At 53.0% G+C, this 16132-nt stretch overlaps 1 protein-coding gene across 1 annotated transcript in view; it reads left to right on the top strand.

Moving 5' to 3' along the window:
• The window catches only part of LOC102443281 (protein Daple-like), a 41981-nt gene that overhangs the window by 16652 nt on the left and 9197 nt on the right, over window positions 1-16132 (top strand). Inside the window, exons 11-18 of the mRNA XM_023747652.1 lie at window positions 1076-1261; window positions 1313-1537; window positions 2025-2269; window positions 5161-5304; window positions 7717-8701; window positions 10657-10802; window positions 13424-13513; window positions 15249-15487. Of these exons, the coding sequence (XP_023603420.1) occupies window positions 1076-1261; window positions 1313-1537; window positions 2025-2269; window positions 5161-5304; window positions 7717-8701; window positions 10657-10802; window positions 13424-13513; window positions 15249-15487 (2260 nt within the window). The remainder of the gene's footprint in view (window positions 1-1075; window positions 1262-1312; window positions 1538-2024; window positions 2270-5160; window positions 5305-7716; window positions 8702-10656; window positions 10803-13423; window positions 13514-15248; window positions 15488-16132) is intronic.

The following is a 16132-nucleotide window of genomic DNA, read 5'->3' as shown; positions in this document are numbered from 1 at the left end:
GCTCCTGGCTGTGGTGGGTGAGGCCAGGATGCTGCTAAATGTCCTGCAGCACATGGGACAGCCCACAGGACAAAGATCCCCCTTCAAATGTCCAGCTTCATGCTCAGAGCTCTGGAGAACCTCCAGGGTTGATCTGCCTCACACTACAGGAAGTCCCAGGGTAGGCAGCCCAGTGCTGGGGCAGCGGCTCAGGGACACCACCCAGAAACCAGGCTTCTCTCTTCCTGCTCTGCCAGTCTTGGCCGTGCCTGTTGTACCTGGCCAAGAAGTGGGCAGGAAGAATGTGGAGGGTGAAGAGACAGAGGGAAGGCCTCCCGGGATCCTCTGTGTACATCTCATTGGCCATGCCGGACACATGATTAACCCTAGCTGCAAGGGAGGCTGGGTATAACGTACTTGAGTATTTAGCCTCTCTAGTATTGCAGGAAAGGGGCTTGGGGTGGTGCTGTGTAGACTTAAGAGGCATGCATCCACCCTCCCCCAATATGGCTTCCAGTCTAGGAGGTGGAATGACAGGTGACAAGCCAGGTAACTTGAGATGTGTGCTATTGAGGGAATATACGAGGGTCCAGGGAGAGTCTTATTAGGTGCAGGACATTTAGAATCCTGGTGCAGGGCTTCCCTGAGGAGCTGTCAATCACACTGAGCCCTGGATGATGAGAAGGAGCCAGAGAAGCTGGAGGCTGGGGGTGGAGGCAGGTGAGCATTCACAGCAGAGGGAAGATCATGTGCAATGTCTGCAGGGGAGAGTGGTGTGAGGAGTGGCCACAGGGGTGGGCGGTCAGCTCTTGAACCACTGTGGACCAGGGTAAAAAGCACCAAAAAAATCACTTTCATTGTTTTAAGAGAAGATGCGGTTTCTGTTTCTAAGTCATCTGGCTTCTGTGAAAGTGTTTAGACTTGAACTGTCTGGGTGGGGATCTCCATGCCCTTCACCTTGTGTCCATATCAGGCCTTTGGGAAACGTTAGGACGTCCTTTGGGTCCATGATGAGATGGACATTCCAGGCCTACACTTTGGGCCTCCAGTTTGGACCGAAATCATGCCTGTGTCGTTTCCTTGTGTTTTCCTGCAGTTCAAGGATCTGAAAAAACTGGTGCATTCACTGCGGGATAGTTCACAGACCAGCAGCAAGGCCCGCATGAAGGGCAGGAAGACTGAGCAAAAAGTCCTCCTCCAGACGGTGACGGACACCAAAAGGAAAGTGACCATGATGGAGTGGGAGCGGCGGCAGCTGTGCCGGGACCTGGAGCAGGTGAAGGCGCAGGCGGCGCAGGCACAGGAGCTGGAGCACATGAAGGTGCGGGTGAAGGAGCACGTGGTGCGGGCACAGGAGCTGGAGCAGGAGCTGCATCGGCTGCAGGAGGAGATCGAGAAGCTGGCCATGGAGGTCAGCGCCCTGACGACGGCCCCTGAGAGGGTCCACGCCCTCGAGTGGGAAAGCCAGGACCTGTTGCTGGAGAACCAGAGGCTGCAGACGTCTCTGGACACCCTGAAGCCTGAGGGTCTGGAGCGGGACAAGCAGCTGGACACCAGGGTAATTCTGGCCTCAGAATGAGTCAGGACGGTTCCTCCCCGGTCAACTCTCTGGTGCTTTGTATGCGGTTGGATGGGTGTTGTGTAAATATTGGTGAAATGGGTTGGTAGTGCTGTTCAGGTTCTCTGTGTCCTTACTGAATTTCCATGCACTTTTCAAAGTATTCAGAGAGGGTACCCAAGGAGGTTATCCAGAGAAAGGGCAAAAATTGCCAAGAAAGGTCACATGTGCAGGGAGGGGCCCAGGACTAAGCTTAGGCCCATGGGACAGTCCGTTTCTGCCGTGGGCCTTCCCAGAGCGGTTCCTTGAGTGCAAGTAGAATTGTCCTCAGCTCGGCTTGGTGTTGCCTCTCCTGAGGGTCCTGCTATTTTGGTGTCTGCACTTGACCCGCTGTTGGTCCCTCACTGCGTGTGGGGACCTGGGGATCCAGAGTCTGTGGTCCCCCTGGGCCTGCACCTGATGAGGTGTCATTTCCTTCTCCCTCCAGCAGGTGGAAAATTCCACTCTGAGCTCCCAGAGCGCCTCGCACACTGCGCTCACAGAGCAGGACACTGAGCTCCAGCACCAGCAGCTGGTGGCAGCCCACCAGGCCCTGCAGCAGGAACACGCGAGCCTAGGCGCACTCCACGAGCACCCGACTAAGGAGCACACGGCCCTTCTGGACAAGGACCGCCGCCATAAGACACTGCTGTGTCGGACCCTGGAACTGGAGAGCAAGGCTCTCAGTGACAGGTGGGTGCCTGCGGCTGGGGGTGACTGACGGGCTCCCCGGGCTCCTGTCCCCCCTTCACTCTGGTCCCTCATGTTTCCTCTGTCCCGCTGCTTCACAGTGAAGAGAAGTAAATCCACCATCTCCCTCAACGATGTGGAGTTGGTGCGGCTGGAGACTGAGGGGCAGGAGGGTCCCCCAGGGGAGAAGGGTGTGCCCACTAATCCAGGCTCAGGGAAACCAGGTGTCAGCATTGGCGTCCCAGCTCCCCTGGGCATTCCTACCCCCTTTTCCTTTTCTCTCCAAACCAAGGACAAGGAGGGGAAGTCACCACAGCTGCCGATGTTCAGGGGCGTGCCTCACCGAGCTCCCCAGGCCTTTTCCCTGTCCAAATCTCTAAGTCTGGGCTTCTGATTTTCTTTTTTTACTTTTAATTTTGGAAACTTTTGAATATATGGACGTGTACACAATAGTATAGTGAAAATCCTGTGTTCCCCTCACCTGCAGCAGCATTACCAATACTCGGCCATTCTCCTGTCACCTTTACCTATGACTCTCCATATACCTTTTTAAAGGTAAAATTGATGTACCTTAAATGCATAAATCTTAACTTTGTGCTTTTGCAAAATCAGGGCTTTGTGTGCATATAGTCAGCCAACTTCGGCTGAGCTCCTGGCCAACAGATCCCTGATTCAGTGGCCCTGGCAGGTGAAGCGGGACCCAGAGCCTGGGGGAAGTGAGATGTACGGAGAACTCCAAGGTGCGGGGGGGGGGGGGGGCGGCTGGAGAGATGCAATCCCACACTTGGAGCAGCACAGGAGGGAGCAGCACAGGAGGGAGCTGTCCACCTTCTGTGCTTGTGAGTTGTCCCTGCTGAGGTCTTCCCTTGCCTCTGCCTCAGCAAGATGCTAGGCAAAGGCTGGGGCTTTCCTGGGAACAGCTGAGGTGCTGGGATTTGGCATCACAGGGACCAGGGAGGGCGCTGAGCCTGCAGAGCCTGTGGAGGGCTCCTGTTGCTGCATGAACTTGGGGGCAATGACGTTCATTTATGCACTCACCCAGTGCTGCCTGTGGACTCTCTGCAGAGCCTTCCACCCCTTTCTCCACCCAGATTCCCATCCTTCGGGGGTGCCGGGCCGTCTGCTCCTATCAGACTCTCGTTTCTTCCCACCAGAATGAGTATCTTCTGCCTCTTGGCATCTCCCTCACTGCCTCCTCCGCACCTGTCCTGTGTTCACGAGACGCTTAGTGAGCACCCACTGGGCGCCTGGTGCTGTCTAACGTGGTGGGAATGCACCCAGCTGACTACTGATGGGAGCCTCCCGTGGTGCCCACCCCGCACCAGGTGCTGCGGGCCTTACCCTCAATGCCCTATGATAACCGTGTGGATATATTCTTATGTCTGTTCACATGGGAAGGTTTGTCCAGGTGGCATTTGACTGCTCTGAGGGAGGAGTTCATTGTTCGGCCTGTGACTCCTTGCTTGATGGACCTACTGTGTGATTCAGTGGTTTTTGCTGGTTGGACAGATAGCTGGAGGCCCTTGGTGTGTCTGCAGCATGGCTGCAAGTTGGAGGTGGAGGTGCCTGGAACACAGGCCGGGGGCTCTGTATTCACCTGACACTTGACTGGGACACTCGCTCCTTCGTTCCCCTGGTGCACATGTACTGGGTGTCCAGCCTCGTACCCAGGATTCAGTGGGGAGTAGGACTCCCAGTTTCTGCCCTGCCGGAGGGTCCTTACTAATGGTTGCGATATGCTTGATCCTGTGCTTTTCCAAGACACAACAGGGAAGCAGGAGGTGGGGACCCTAATGGTCCTTAGCCCTGTTTCTCAAACCTGGATGAGAAAGATCGCCGCCCTGAAAGCCCAGCAGAGCCTTCATCCCCACCTTCCACGTCCCATGTCCCGTCCTGGCAGTCTCCACCCATGGCTAAAGGCCACAGGAAGGAACGTTTGTCTTCCAACAGCCACTCGAGCAGTTGTCTGAGTTTGAGTCCCCACAGGTCTTGGCTCCAGACAGAGGGTACAAATACAGCTGATATGGGGTCGGGGGAGGAGGGCCGGGGATGGAGGGCTGAGGGCAGGGGCTGAAACCATGGAACCTGGGTGGTCTCTGTCAGCCTGTCTCTGGGTGTGGACACCTCAGGAAGTGGGTCTGGAAAGGCATTTGCCTGCCTGGGGAAGATTGAAAGGTGATGGCTCAGTCTCCACCTTGGACCTGGGGGGCCCCCCCGAGTCACCCTGAACAAGGAAGGTTCCTGCAGGAGGAGGAGCAGCCTGGGGCTGGTCAGGGGCTCCCTCTTGTGCTCTGCTGCCCTCCAGAGAGGCTGTGCGGGACCCTCTGCAGACTGAGACAGGAAAGAAATAAAAGCCCGAGCTGAGGGGAGGCTGTGGGAGAGCGAGGGCAAGGGCTGGACTGGGGGTGCCTTGAGGAGCAGGGTGTGCAGCTGCCCCTGGTGACTGCTTGGGCCCCACCAGGCAAGCCTCTGCCCCCCATCCTGCCTGGCTCAGAGCAGGAAGAGTTGTGTTCCTGAGCTGGGGCGGAGGGCTCACCCAGGGCCTGGTGAGGGGGATCAGCTGTTATGGGCGGTGGAATTCGCTGTATGTGCAGTGGTTTCTTTGACAAAGTCGTGGAGTCCAGAGGACAGTGGTTTTGTTCCCAGTGGGATGTAGGAGGGAGGCTGCTTTGACAGGGTCTGGAAGGGGCCATGGAGACATGTCAGGTGGGAGGAGGGGGACTTGGCTCCCGGCTGGAGGAGACCCCCAGAGCTGGCTCAGTGTCTGTCCCTCTCCTTGTCCAACCCTGTCCCCTGCCCATCCCCCTCTCCCTCAGCTCTGCAGAGAGAAGCTGCTCACCCAGGCTTTGAGGTCTGGGGTGTCCTTTCCTAGCGGGTGTGTTTCCCATCAACAGATACAAGGACCAGCTCCAACATAAGGCGGCGCTGGAGCAGCTGGGGACGCTCTTGACCACAGAGCAGGAGGCTCTGCAGCAGGAGCAGAGGACGAGCGCCATGGCCACCGAGGAGAACCAGAGGCTGCAGGGAGAGCTGGACAGGTAACCGCCAGGCCCCCTGCAGCGCCTCTGCTGGGATGTCAGTCAGACCCACTCACTCAGCACCCGCTGAGCTGAGCTCAAGTGAGACCCCTGGTGATGCTGCATTTTTACCAACCCTGCCCTGGAAGCAGCTGGTGGTAACAAGGTTAAGGGAACTCCAGCTGGTGGCTGGAAGGAAGGACTCGGCAGCTGGGATGGGGCATTGTCTAGGTTTGGACAACCTCCCCTCCCACAGTTATGATGCTGATTACTGTTGGGCAGGGGCACCTGCATCCTCTAACACCAGTGATCCCGTGAGGGAGGGAGGCTCGGTCCTCAGCATTCACGCATTCCCATTTGTGAATTCACCTCCTGGCTGAAATGTACCGGTGACCCCCAAATCAGTGCCCGTGGCCTGTCATGGACGTGCCCAGAGTGGGAGATACTGGAGTCGCCGGATGTGCACATTTGCAGCTGAGGTTGTAAAAGTCTTTGACCCCGGCCTTGTTTCAGCTGTCACCTACCAGCGTCCTCTTTGTGGGCCATTGAGTGCCATGGTGTTCTATTTTGTGGGCTTTGAGGGTGATTTCACTGTTTGAAATGGCCCCCAAATGGAGTGCTGAAGTGCTGTCTAGTGTTCCCAAGTGCAAGGCTGCTCTGGGCCTCACGGGGAATATACGAGTGGCACACAAGGGTCATTCGGGCCCAGGTATGGTGCTGTTGGCTCTGAGTGTATTACACGGAGCGTCTTTATGTCTTGATCAGCTGACAGAATGTTACCAGAGACTCCCAGGCACCGGTGGGAACAGTTTCAGTACTCACTAATTCAGGGTTCACGTGTTTGGGTAGAACATTATACTGCGAATCATTAGAATTGACTGAGCTATTGTTATCCTTTAAAAAAACCACAGCAACAGAGGAGAAAACAGGCTCAGGGAGATTAAACAACTTGTTCAAGGTCAATGTTCCTAGTCACAGGCAGGATTTGAATCCAGGTCTTGCCTCAACCCAGAGGCGTGACCACATGAAGCCTTCCTTCCCACAGCCCTGATTTAACATGTGCTGTGGGGCTGTAAACTCAGCTGCCTGCAGTGGCCGGGCAGGTCCAGCAGGTGGGGAAGGAGAGTCAGTGATAGACCAGGCCCTGGTGGAGAATACACCCAGCTAGAGGCTGTCAGTTGGGAGGCAGGCCAGGCTGCTAGGTCACCCTTCTTTATGCTTTTTTTTTTTTTTCTGAAAAGAAGATATCTGAATGTTGATGGGAAACTTAAAATTTTGGAATGCTGATACAATAATTATTTTTTTGTTTTGTTTGTTTTTCAAAAAAATCTGCTTTGTTTGGGAAGGACAGAGGACCAGGAGCAGTGGTTCTCAACCTTCTTAATGCCGTGATCCTTTAATACAGTTCCTCATATTGTGGTGACCACAATTTAATTGTTACAAATTGGACATATTTAAAGCATAGTAATTAATCACAAAAACAATATGTAATTATATAGGGTGTCCCAAAATTCACGCAAGATTTGCAACTCAATTCAATTGCGAATCTTGCGTGAATTTTGGGACATTCTATATGTATGTTTCCGATGGTCTTATGCAACCCCTGTGAAAGGGTTGTGACCCACAGGTTTAGAACTGCTGACTGGGAGGACCTGGAAACATGTCTGAGGCCAGTTGACCCTTAAACCTAAACCGCAAGTACTTACAGCACTACAACAGAGAATCTTTTTTTCTTGTTCTGTTTCCTTTCTTTATGTTATTTTATTTTTTTAGTTGACTTTATTGGAGAGTCTTCAATTAATAAAACCATACACACTTTAAAATGAAATAAAATAGAATAAAATAAGTAAATGTTAAAAATTTTTAAAAAGCTGTGTGGGCCAAATTTCACACACCTGTGTTCAAATTGAGTCCATGAGCCTCTGGTCATATGAGCTTTTTCGTATAAATCTTCCCCAGGAATCCCAGTCGGGTAATGATGATGATGATGATAATTTCAGTGAATTTAGGTAACACTCCAGAATCTCCTATTTTATTTATCTCAGTAGTTGAAATTAGAAAGGGGCTTGGAGAAGAGCTGGATATAGACATAGAGTCTTAGAGCAGAAATGTTCTGATTCAGTGAAAGAACTCTTTTTCTAAGTAGGCAGATGTGCCAAAGCCTCACATAGAAAGGACTTTTGCAGGGATGCTCTGTTGCAGTGGTGTCCAAGCCTGCCTGTCCTGTCTCTCCCAGCCCGCAGTGGGGCAGCTGGGGTAGCCTCCTAGAACCCCAATGAACACAGTTTGAAAATCGCTGATTTTGTTCAATCCTTCATTAACACATGAAAAAACTGAGGGCCAGAGAGGTTGCTGTTTTGATTAAGGTTTTACAACTGGGACAGAGCCTGGGAGTGTGCCTCAGCCCTTGGCCCTGTGTCTCTCCACCCCCAGGGCCAATTCCCTGCACCAGCAGCTGAAGAGGGAGCAGGAGGAACTGCAGACGCACAGCAAGAAGCTGCAGACCTCCCTGAGTGACACCCAGCTGCAGGTGAACTGCTGGCAGGCCCAGTGCGATTGGCTGAGGAAGGAGCAGGAAGAGCTGCAGATCTACAACAACGAGCTGCAGACCTCCCTTAATGAAATGCAGCTGGAGAAGAACCGCTGGCAGGCCCGGTATAAGGGGCTGAAGGGGCAGCAGGAGGAGCTGCAGATGCACAGCAAGAAGCTGCAGACCTCCCTGAGTGACACCCAGCTGCAGGTGAACTGCTGGCAGGCCCAGTGCGACTGGCTGAGGAAGGAGCAGGAAGAGCTGCAGATCTACAACAACGAGCTGCAGACCTCCCTTAATGAAATGCAGCTGGAGAAGAACCGCTGGCAGGCCCGGTATAAGGGGCTGAAGGGGCAGCAGGAAGAGCTGCAGATGCACAGCAAGAAGCTTCAGACATCTCTGAACGACACCCAGCTGGATGTGCACTACTGGCAGGCCCGGTACGAGGGGCTGAAGCAGGAGCAAGAGGAGATGTACACACTCACCATGGACATGCAGACCGACGCCAAGCAGCTGAAGACCCACGTCAAGGAGCTGCTCACACACAACAAGGAGCTGCAAACGTCCCTGAAGGACAGACAGCTGGAGTTGAACTGCTGGCAGGCCCAGTGCAACTGGCTGAGGGAGGAGCAGGAAGAGCTGCAGAGCTACAACAAGGAGCTGCAAACCTCCCTTAATGAAATGCAGCTGGAGAAGAACCGCTGGCAGGCCCGGTATAAGGGGCTGAAGGGGCAGCAGGAGGAGCTGCAGGTGCACAGCAAGAAGCTTCAGACCTCCCTGAATGACACCCAGCTGGAGGTGAACTGCTGGCAGGACCAGTGCAACTGGCTGAGGGAGGAGCTCCAGAGCAGGGACATCTCGCTGACCGAGCTGGGCAACCACTGCCAGGTGAGGCCAGAGCTGGAGGCCCCAGGACCCTGGGTGGGCCTGTTCCCTGGGCTGATGCCTTGGGCTCCACCAGGTGGGAATGGGTCCTCATTGGCATCTCTGCTCAAAAGGTGTGTGTGAATGTCACACAGAGGCAGAGAGGAAGCCAGAGGCAGTTGACTGGGATGAACACCATGACTGGCAGGGGTGTGCTACAGAACACCTTTCACCTGATCTTTGCTTTTTGCAGGGTCGGGGCGGTGCATGGAAACAGCCAAGTACCATTGTATCTCCGTCCTCTCGGCTGAGCACTCTGCTCTCTGTGTCATCTCATTTAATTCTGGCAATGATCTTGTGAGCTGGGGTTCCCATCCTTGTCCCTCTGAAGTAGCAGGCTGGAACCCTGTTTGTCTGAAGCCAAAGCTTGGGACTTCCTGCTACACCAAACGCGATGATATTCTAGAGCAGGAGCTGGCCAGCCTCAGCCCAAAATTCAGGTCCAGCTTCACGCCTGTTTGTGTATGGCTGAGAACCAAGAGTAGCTTTCACAGTTTTTAATGGCTGGGGAAAATCAAAAGCAGGATAATATTTGGGGGCAAGTGAAAGTGACATGAAATTTAAATGTTGGTGTCCATGAGTTAAGATTTTTGGTTTGTTTTTTAAACACAGACACACCCATGTGTGTGCATTGTTTCTCTGGCTCCTTTCCTGCTGTAATAACAGGGTTGAACAGTTGCAACAGAGACCACTGTCGGCCTGGAAAGCCTAACGTATTTAGTACCTCGCTCTTTACCGGAAAAGCGTGCCAACCCTGCCTAGAGCAGAGATGTCCAGTAGGAATGTAATGCAGGCCACCACATGTAACACTCAGCTTTCTAGTAGCCACATTCAAAAAGTAAAAGGAATCAGGTGGGATTAATGTAGGGGTCTATTTTATTGAACCTTATATCTAAAATATCACATGTAACCCCAAAAGCTTATTGATGAGATTTTTAAAAATAATATGTTTTTTAATTGATTTTTTGAGAGAAACATCCATCATTTGCCTCCTGCATGCCCTCAACTGGGGAATGGAGCCAGCAACCCAGGCATGTGCCTTGATCAGTGTGGGGTGTGGCTACAGTGTTTGGATGGGTTCAAGCCTTGGATTGATGAGAGGGCACGGACCTCTCATTGCCATGTGCAGGTCCCAGCTTGGAGGGCAGAGCCTTCCCAGCACATTATAGCCAACAGCTAGAGTGGTAAGCTTTAACCTATGGTCTGAACACGTGGCCCCACATGCCTGAGTGATAGAGTTCAGGTGCATGTAGTTGAGTAGGACTGAAACCCACGAGAATGTTGTATACATCTTGATCACACCCTTACTTTGCCTCGTGGCATCTGCTATAAAATGATATGGATTGTGGGCGCTGGCACTGTCTCTACGTCAAAGGAGCAGCGTCCCACTGAGACCCAGCTTTCATTATCTTGCTGTCTTTTCTTAATCCTTCACCACCCCCTCTCAGGGTCACTGAACCAGGCTGAGCTGGTATGGCACATAAGGCACCCTGGGGCTGAGTATGCCTTCTTGCCACAGATCAGGAATTACACCGGTGATTTCTTGGTGAATGGGACACTCAACCTACTGAGCCACACACACCAAGCAGCTTATTAATGAGATACTTTACATTAATTTTAATTGTTATTAAGTCCTCAGAACCTATTATATATTTTGCACTTATACCTCAGCTCAGACTGGCTGTATTTTCAGTGCTCAGCTGCCACACGTGGCCAGTGGCTGCCTGATTGAATGGTGCAGTGGCAGAAGGCTTGGCCATCCCCATATCACTGGCCGTATTGGTCATGCCAGCTGACGTAGATTATACCAAAATGACCATCTTTGTGCATGTGACCTTTTTCTCCTTTTGGAAGTAGATTCCCAGCAGTGGAATCAGGGGAGCATGTGGTGTTTGAGACATTGTCCATCTGTGTTTTAGCTGCTCTCCCACCTCAAGGGCAACTTGGAGGGAGAAAACCGTCACCTGCAGAGCCAAAACCAAAGTTTGGAAGAGCAGAACCAGAGGCTTCTCCAGGAGGACGTGGAGAACAAGGACCAGCACCAGGAGGAGCAGCGGCAGTACGTGTGAGGGGTGTGGGCTGACGGACGCCTGTCAACAGCTCCGTGACTAGACTGCGCCATTCTGGGCAGCAGAGAACCCCCTGGGCGCATTGGTGTCCCAGGCAAGGGGACAGACCATCTTACCAGCACATCCTTCTCGTTTTCTCTGGAATGGTTCCAGATTTCTGCAAATAGGGGTGGTTGGCTTTGTTGGCTTTTCAGAGACACAGCCCCCTGCCAGGCGCTTCTTAATGTACTTTTGGGATCAGGTTCACTTTGAAAAATACAACAGAGATAAAGAGAGATTCCTAGGGAAGGACTTCAGATCACAGGCTGAGCCCTTTCTGTGTCGGTTTTTCCCTGAATGGGTTGCAGAGTGGGTTGTTGGTGCACAGTGGCTGTCCTCCTTCTGTGGTTATTGCCTTGGGCAACAGGCCTGGCCCTGCAAAGTGCACAGAACCAGTTACCTGGTCTCCAGGAACCAGTAGGGGTGATGGGATGTGAGCAGAGCTGTGCACACAGATGTTGAGGAGCTCCATGGAGGTAGAAGGAAGCATGTTGGTAGGAATTGGAGTTCTGCTGCTGACACGGATGGGGAGAAGGCTAGCCAGTCTGTGCGGGGCAGGCGGGGGGGGAAGGGGATAGGGGCTGAACGTGAAGGTGGGGCTTGGCATATTGTGGGTGCAGGGAAGTTGCAGGGAGTGGCAGGAGGGGAGCTGGAGGAGGCAGCGCTCAGCCATGGAAGGCTTCCATGCCCTTCTGATGACTTGGATTCACTGGGAATTGGGTGATTAAGGGATGCTGGTGTACAGGGCCTAGGAAGCTGCCAGAAATGAGAGCAGGAGGAAGAACCTTGGTGCTGGAATCCTTTTGGTTTGGAAGTCACGTCATCTGAGACACATCTTGTGGGTCCATGGTGGTCTTCACCCCTCGGTGCTGTGCTGCTGGGACTGTCCTTCCTTGTGATCGGGAATGGCTGGCCAGTGTGGGACAGAGGGACATGGCCACAGTGACCACTGGGTACTGTACCAGCTCCCTGGGGTGATGCTGCTGTTCACTGTTCTCCTGGATTCGTCTGCTCATCTACAGGGGGCTCAACATCTACCAAGGATGGTTGACATGGGAAACTAAGGATGGTTGACATGGGAAACCGCACTGTACTTTTAGGGTAGAAGTGAGAGTTTGTAGCCTGAAGTGGGCTCTCTATAACGCAGCTGCTAAAAATTACCAGCAGAGGTTGGACAGGTGCAAACTAGAAGAGTTGGGACCTGGTACCCTGGGGATGATCTGATGAGGGTTTTGCATTTGAAAGTGTCTGCAGGAGGCCAGGGAGTGGGCAGGCTTCCTGAGCCTGCTCCAAGCAGAGTCATCCCCAGCCCTGGGATAGCTGGGCCATGAGTTTGCGGGGCTGGGGGACGGCTGTGGGAACAGAATAACACAGACTAGAAGAACAGAGGCCGAGCCGAGGGTGCTGGGAGCAGAGCAGGTCTGTGGCCAGGGACCCAGTAGTTTGCAAGCAATCACTTCTCACGGGTGCTCACTATGTGGTGAACTCACGGAAAAGCCCTCATATTAGGAGGGGCCTGGGCACCTTCTTGACTGAAGGAGCCTGAGCAGCTCTCTGGATGCCGAGGACTCATTTTCAAGCAGGGACAGCAGGGGTCTGAGCTGTCAAGGCCACATGGGTGAGGAAACGCAGGAACAGGACAGGAGCCAGTGGCCCAGTGGGGGGCGCTGTATAGCGAGCACTGCATGCATGGCTCCTAGACAGACAACAGGAAAGCATGCCATGTCTTCTGCTTCAGGAAAGCCAGGCTCCCTCTCCCAGGAGCGGGGGTGCCCTCTGGCAGCCCAAGGTTTAAGAGGCTCCTTTGTGTGTTTTTAAAAATGTGAACTGATTTCCCACATTTAGAAATTAAAAGATTTTGCTTCAGAGCCGGGGCTTCTGGATCCTTTGGGAAAAGCAGTCAGAAGCTCCACCACATGGAGAGCAGCGCTCCTTTGCAGGCCCTGTGTTAGGTCCCAGGTGGCACCGAGCTCTCAGCCTCGCCGCAGCCCCCACTCCTCCCTCAGGTCCTTCAAGGCTGCTTTGCTCCTTATCTTCTCTGTCTGGCTCCCAAAAGGCTTTGAGTTTGCTTCACTAGAAGTGTTAGCAGAAGCCCAACATTGGAGTGGGTCCAGGTCGGAGGGATGACTTTGCTAAACTGACCTTTTTAACCTGATGCCTGTCTAACTCAGCAAGGGCAGACCCCTCCCACCACTAAAGCTATCGTTGGTCTGCACCTTCAGGAGCTAGCCTAGCCCTGGGTCTGACCCGAGTGCCCAACGTCCTGAGCTGACCTGGCCAGAACCCTCGGGGTTTCCCAGCTTGACTTTCAGATGGTTCGGGGTCTCTCTCCTGAGGTGACGCACAGCCTGCCCCTAGGTGTTCAGTCATCTCTTCGACGTGTTTGGCTCCTGGACCCATGTCACATGTTTCCATCCCATATTCCCAACTCAGGGGTCATGGTGGTCATGAGCACCGTGATGTCTGAGTCCCAGGAACACACAGGCTCCTTCTGGGCCAGGTCCCAGGAGGGGGTTATGAGTCAATTTATGTGTTTTATTTTAAAAAAAACAGACTGTTTTTCTCTCTCCTCTGTTAGAGACAAATTAAATGCCTTACAGAGACAAAATGAAACACTGGAAGAAAAAAGCATGGCTCAGCGCAAGTTCCATGTTCCAGCGCCAAAGAAGTGAGTTGACTTAAGCTTCAGTAGCTTACACACAGGACAGAAAGCTTGCTTTTTCACGAGCAGGGGAAGCTGTAGCATCTAGAGCAGTGGCCAGTTTGTTGGGCCCGAACCTTCTGCTGTATGGCAGGTCCCTGTGTGCAGGTCCCTCCCAGCATAGAAAGAATTTAGAGTTTCTTTCAGTCCCACCCTCCATACTCAGTGTTATCCTATGAGGGATGGTGAATGCCAGCTGGTCAGGAGCCTGTTTAAGGGGCAGAGAGTCTGTGCTTTTAAAGCCACTAAATCAGGCATATCAGCTATTGTGTCAAGATTTCGGGACCTAGAAAATCATGTTTCCGTTTTGGGATGGAAGCTTGGCTCAAACACCTGGACCAGCAGCCCCGTCTTCAAGCACAGGAAACTTTTGTTCTGCCCTCCATTCCTCTGGGTTCATTGGACCCCCCAGGACAGGTTCAGAAACACATTCCCTTCCCCAGAGAGCAGCAGCCCCGGTGGTGGGTCGATTTGGCCCCTAAGACTGCTGGCCTCCGTCCAGCAGGGCTCCCCTGGGCCCAGGCCTGAGCCCAGGAGCTGAGCCTTCCCATTGTCCTGTCCCAGCCCAGCCTTGAGGTCAAATCACCATGAATCCAGCAGGGTCTATTTGTAGAAATCACAGAACCACATAATATCAGAACCTCCGCCTGACCCTTCTGTTGACAGGGAAATTTAGGTACCGATGAGGAAATTGAGTGGCTTGTGTAAGCACAGTGCTGTTTCGTGGCAGAGCCAGGACCAGAACCCAGCTGTGGTCCTTGTTACATTAGAATGCTTCATTTCCTGTTAGCTACAATGAATTACCTTTTACATTCACTATTTTCATTAATTTACTTATTTTTCTAATCCTCACCTGAGGATATTTTTCCCATTGACAGTTAGAGAGAGTAGTAGGGAGGAAGGAAGAGAACGGGAATGGGAGAGGGAGAGAGGGAGGGAGGAAGAGAGGGAGATAGAGAGAGAGAAAGAGAGAGAGAGAGAGAGAGAAAACAAAGGAGAGAGAGACATCTCTGTGAGAGAGAGACATCTATGTGAGAGAGACACATCATTTGGTTTCCATCTGCATACACCTTGACCGGGGCCAGGGATCAAACCTGCAACCCAGGTATGTGCCCTTGTTGGGGGATCAAACCCACCACCGTCAGTGCTCAGGCCAACGCTTCAACCACCGGGCAACACCAGCCGGGGCTCACTGTTTTTAATTCAAACGGCCCACTCTCCTGCCCTGTTCCCCTCACCCAGATTCCTCAATGCCAGAAATTGGCAGAGTATGCCAGCCTATTTCACGTATTATTAACTCTAGCAGAAAATGAGGAGGTCCCTGACTTTCTGAAAATGGCATTTTAGTGGAATTTTGCCAGCACGATTAGGTCAGCACAGCACCACTTCCTGCACTTGGCACGGTAATCAAGAGCTGAGAGCTGGGTTTGAAGTTCTGTTGTCTCCAGGGGCCAGTGTGGGTTCCTGCACGATGAAGGCTCCTACCACCCCTGGGTCTGTGTGAATTAACTGCACAATGTGTTCCAACTCCTGAGCCCAGGTGGGTTGAGCGTGGTGGTGGCGAAGAGCACCCGCTTTCTGAACCAGATTAACCACCACCTTTACAGGCTGGTGATGGAAATCCCAGCTCGTGTAGGGCACCCAGACACCTGCTGGAGGGGCAGTGAGGGTTGGCTGTGTCCTAAAAACCTACTTCTTACAGGAAAAAGCACTGGATTGGAGCCAAAGCCTTAGTCAAACTCATCAAACTAAAGAAAGGGGGTTCCAGAGAACGACGAAAGTCAACCTCAGAGAGTCCTCCCTGGCCGCTGGGGTCCTCAGACCAGGCCTCGCCCAGTACTTCTCAGCCTCTTCAATCTCAGCTGGAGCCCCTCGAGGCCACCCCATGCTGCTCAAAAGGGTCAGAAGAGCAAGACACCCGCAGAGGGCCCAAGGATAAAGGTAGGAGGGGCTGACCTGGCTGTAGGCGGAAAGTGAAGGGGAGGATCTCAGGTCTCCCTCAGGGACACTGGATAACCAAGGAGACTGCATGCTGGATGTGCACACCTGTGCGTGTGTGTGTGTGTGTGTGTGTGTGTGTGTGTGTAGGAGCCTGAAGGGGGTGTGCTCCACACACCACATCTGCCCCCTTTGGTATGTGAACACCCAAGTAGGAAACATAAACCCCATCAGTGTTGCTGCACGTTCATCCCAGAACAATTCAGGTCCTTTAGCATGAGGAGCCTCACAAATCATGGACACTGTGGTAGGGACTCGAATATCCAGAGCTGATGTCCACAGAGTTACCATAGAGACAAACTCCACAGCAGAGGTTTTTGGGGTTCCCTGTTCCCTCCAGGCCTACAATAGGCCACTTCTGTAGGGAGGTCCGCGGTGCATTTAACACGTGAGGACAGCTGCAAGGTCTTCAGCAAGGCCTCCTGTGGCTCTGATCTTCCTGTCACTTTGAAAAGCGGGTCCAGTATTTTTCTCCGACCTGATCTGGCCTTGAGTCCTGCCACCACGGAGTGCACTGCACCTCATCATTCAGGGGTGTCACGTGGAATTGCCAGAGGTTCTGAAGTGGATTCCTAGTTGCATGTGCTG

The sequence above is a fragment of the Myotis lucifugus genome, unplaced genomic scaffold (assembly GCF_000147115.1).
Source record: "Myotis lucifugus unplaced genomic scaffold, Myoluc2.0 scaffold_936, whole genome shotgun sequence".
NCBI classification, from domain to species: Eukaryota; Metazoa; Chordata; class Mammalia; order Chiroptera; family Vespertilionidae; genus Myotis; species Myotis lucifugus.
The sequence above is the reverse complement of the archived record's forward strand: the minus strand, read 5'-3'. Positions and strand labels throughout refer to the sequence as shown.